Here is a 3,649-nt window from a genome sequence, read left to right as displayed (position 1 = left end):
CCAAACCATTCTGGGATCCCATGATTCATTATTCTATTCTATTCTATTCTATTCTATTCTATTCTATTCTATTCTATTCACACCAGTGGAAGGGTTAGGGCCTGCTGTTGTCCAAGCCCCTCTGCCTACAAACGCTATCTCACCCCTCTCTCCCCAGCCTGTCAGTCCCATTGCCTTATGAAAGAAATAAAAGGAACATCACAGTGGTCCAAAGAGCCAGATTTAAGTAAATGGGAAATTATTATATTTGGGAAATATTTAGAAAGGTAAGAACCTCAAGGCTTCAATAACCATTGAATTACTTTCCTCTGTATTCAGTGGTTACCTTGACTGAAACAAAGAAGGGGTGCAGTGAAATTTTCCTGTAGTCAGTTTGAGCCTTTCTAATATATTTCAAAGATTGAAGAATAAACTAAAAGTAAGTAGTGTTGTAATTCAGTTCTTAATATCTCATTAAGCCTAATAAGCATGGGGGAAGGCAAAAAGAGAAAGAGATATATTCATGTTCTTTTTTTCACAAAGCTTGGAAACTAGCAATAAGCAGCTCTTACTCCTCACAGTATGTCCTTGTATGTTTCCATCTTTTCTGACTGATAAGTTTCTGATATGTTTCCATCTTTTCTGATTGATATGTTTCTGATATGTTTCCTCACACTTTTCTGATCAGTTTGTTCTGCATCGTGGAAACATTAAATCAGTATAATTTGCCTGTGTGCACAGATGTGAAGGGAAATCCTTTCTGTTCCCTCCCTTCTCCCTCTCCCTGATGCAGAACATAGAAATCAGAGGAAAAACATTGGAGAAAATAAGTGAATGGCAGCAAACCCAACACAGCTGGAGGGCTGGGGGTAGCAGCAATCTGAACAGGAGGGAGAGCAGACACAGAATTCAGAGAACAGCTTCAGGAAAACACACGTCCTAGAACAGCTTTGAAAGAAACATTTGGTTAAGATTTAAGAATTTAATCACTTCATGTTAATTACTGTTAATGGCAAGATTAAAAATAATAAAAGCAATTTATCTCATTCCAAAATAATTAGCTTTAATGACATGTTTGTACAGCACACAGAAAGACATTTTGATGGGGATCAGCCCAACATCTGTGTGTGCATAGCATATATAACAGCAATAGGTCTTTGTAAAATGCCTGACAGATGTGAGATCATCAGCTTTGTTGAGACTTTTCCAAGGCTCCAGGGATGTGAGCACCAACTTACTCTGATACTCTGCAGGGTCTGCAGGTGCTCATGTTTCTGAAAATGAGGGTTGTTTTTCTCTATTCTCCCTTACGTGGTATTAGCCCTGCTCTGCACCTTGAGAAACAGGAGAGATGTTACGGGACTTCATCAAGATGATTAGGGAATCGCTGTTGGCCTCGTCACTCATGGGAAGTTTTATGCAGGTTTCCCATCCTGCTTGACTCCTCTGTATCTCATGTTTGAGTAATAACGCTCTCCTGCTGGCTGATAAGTGGCATTAATTCCCTTTGGGACTGTTGTGAAGTCGTTTAGCTGGTGTGTAACTCAGTTTTTTTCAAGCGAGGAAAAGTTAATAGAGTTCTTGCTGTTGTTTGTGCTCAGTCGTTACAGCACTCAGTCGAGTCGCTGGTGACACAGACTGGAGGGTACAAGTGTGAAGTGGTTGTGTTTTCTCATCCAGGTGTCTTGAGTAATTGAAGCCACCTCCACAGAAATCTTGCTGAGTAAAAAAGGGCAAAATATTATTAACATCATTATGCCTCTCATAAACTCTAATGAGCAGTAAATGCACTGGGAAGGGTAATGAGTCCAGGTGAGTGTTACCTATGGAGATCCCTGATTGAATAGCTCTGCTTTAACAATTCCTTTGTTAATGACTCTGACTTGTGCATTTGTTGCCATCTTGGCTACTGCTGTAGGGATGATAGTTGGATTATCTCTTTCACCTGGGTAGTCTAAGTGACGTGAACTAGCCCTGCTGGCTACCACATAGACTATTTCTCTACATTTAGCTCTTTAACAAATGAATGTTGCAAAGCAAGGGGTGAAGCCTTTTTCCAGTTATGCACCTCCTTCAAATCCAAATGCCTCCAGTGACGGCTGAGTAAATCACCTCTTGACAGCAGGCTCAGCACACACCTTCCTGCTTTCTTCAAGCTATGCAGAACAAGCTTGAAGCATGGGGTTAGCTGATGCAGGGCGTAGTCTCTGTGCTGATGGAGAGCAAAGCTGTGGTTCCCTTGCAAGTTGTTTTTGAGTGGAGGTGTCATTTGCTGCACCTGGATAAGTCATGTGGAGGTCTCTTAATTGGTGGTGGGGCTTTGGGCTGTTAGGCCTGAGCAGAATGAAGCGAGCTAGATGTGTGAGGGTGCTGCTCTTACCCCCATCTTTGTGGTGCTCTGACAGCTCCGGGCTCAGGATCTTTGCTCGGTTTCTATTGGGGATATTAGCCTTTGTCTTCTGGAGTGCTGCTGCCCCTATGGCCTTTGGTGGAGTTTTTGTCATCCAGATGTACAAGAACTACAGTTATTTATTTCAGGAGTCTTTCTTGTTTCTCCCTGGATGGTTGGCTGTTGCAGCTGCACTTATCTTGCTACCTACTGGAGTTTTGGCGATCTGCGTTTCTGTTAAGGGCTCCCGCTATTGGCAAGGGGCTCTTCTGCTGATCCTTTTTTGCCTAGAAATGTCTTTGGCGGTTCTGGCACAGTTCTACACTACTCAGATGCCTTCCAAGATGAAAAGGACTATGGGTTACCTCGTCCAGCAGTACAAGGGGCCGCACTCCCAGGATCCTGGCAGCAGGGCTGTGGATGTGGTACAGAGGGAGCTGCAGTGTTGTGGGGTTGAAAACTACACAGACTGGCTAAAGGCAGAAGCTGCTTCTTGGCATCTTCCAGCTGAAGACACCTGTGTCCCTGAAAGCTGCTGTAAGGAGAAGTATTCTCAGTGCAGGCGTGACCTAGGCCATCTGGAGCAACTCTTTCAGGAAGGCTGTCTAAAGAAGCTGGAAGACCACTTGCGTTTTGTGATGCTCTACGTGTTTTCGTGCTGTACCGGGCTAAGCGTCTTAGAGCTGTTGGCTGGTGTAGGCAATGGTATCCTCATGAAGCATCAGCCTCTCTGTGACTTCCGAATTCTGGAGTCGTCTACATTCCCATAGGCTTGCGAACGCTGGCAGCACTGCTGGACCTGTTGTGTGTTTCCTTGGTTTTGTGCCACTCTGCAGTTGCACTAGAAAAAAAGTTTATATTTTTTTTTTAAGTACATTTGCATGTAAATTGAACTTATTGATCACTGCTGGATATTTTTTTTTCTTTTAATGTTACAATATTATCTCAGTTTCCTCAATGGGGATTTTTTTTTTTTTGATACGGGATGTTTAAACTTCTTTTTTGTATGTCACAGCAGGGAAGTGAGGGTCTTCAGCATGTGCGGACACAAAACTACTGTATGTGAGTGTGGGAGAAGCAGAAGGCAGAGGTATGTCTTGCTCAGGGGAGCATGTTGTAAGGTCATGACCTGAACTTTTGGAATAAATCTTAACTGTGCTAGAATCTTGGAGAGTAGTTGAAGAGTACATTCCTCCACATTCACACTTGTATTTAACAGTCTGGTATTCCTAGAAGAAGCTCTTTGGATAAAGCTGAATGGTGGTGGTGGTTTTTTTTGTT

General features: G+C 42.9%; 1 protein-coding gene across 1 annotated transcript; it reads left to right on the top strand.

The window, feature by feature from the left end:
• Positions 1-2,322: 2,322 nt before the first annotated feature.
• On the top strand, positions 2,323-3,138 carry LOC104513086 (tetraspanin-3-like). Its single transcript, XM_010156315.1, has one exon. The coding sequence runs from the start codon at positions 2,323-2,325 to the stop codon at positions 3,136-3,138; it is 816 nt and encodes a 271-aa protein (XP_010154617.1).
• The last annotated feature ends 511 nt before the right edge of the window (positions 3,139-3,649 follow it).

Source organism: Eurypyga helias, unplaced genomic scaffold (genome assembly GCF_000690775.1).
Source record: "Eurypyga helias isolate BGI_N326 unplaced genomic scaffold, ASM69077v1 scaffold29897, whole genome shotgun sequence".
Classification (NCBI taxonomy): Eukaryota; Metazoa; Chordata; class Aves; order Eurypygiformes; family Eurypygidae; genus Eurypyga; species Eurypyga helias.
The sequence above is the reverse complement of the archived record's forward strand: the minus strand, read 5'-3'. Positions and strand labels throughout refer to the sequence as shown.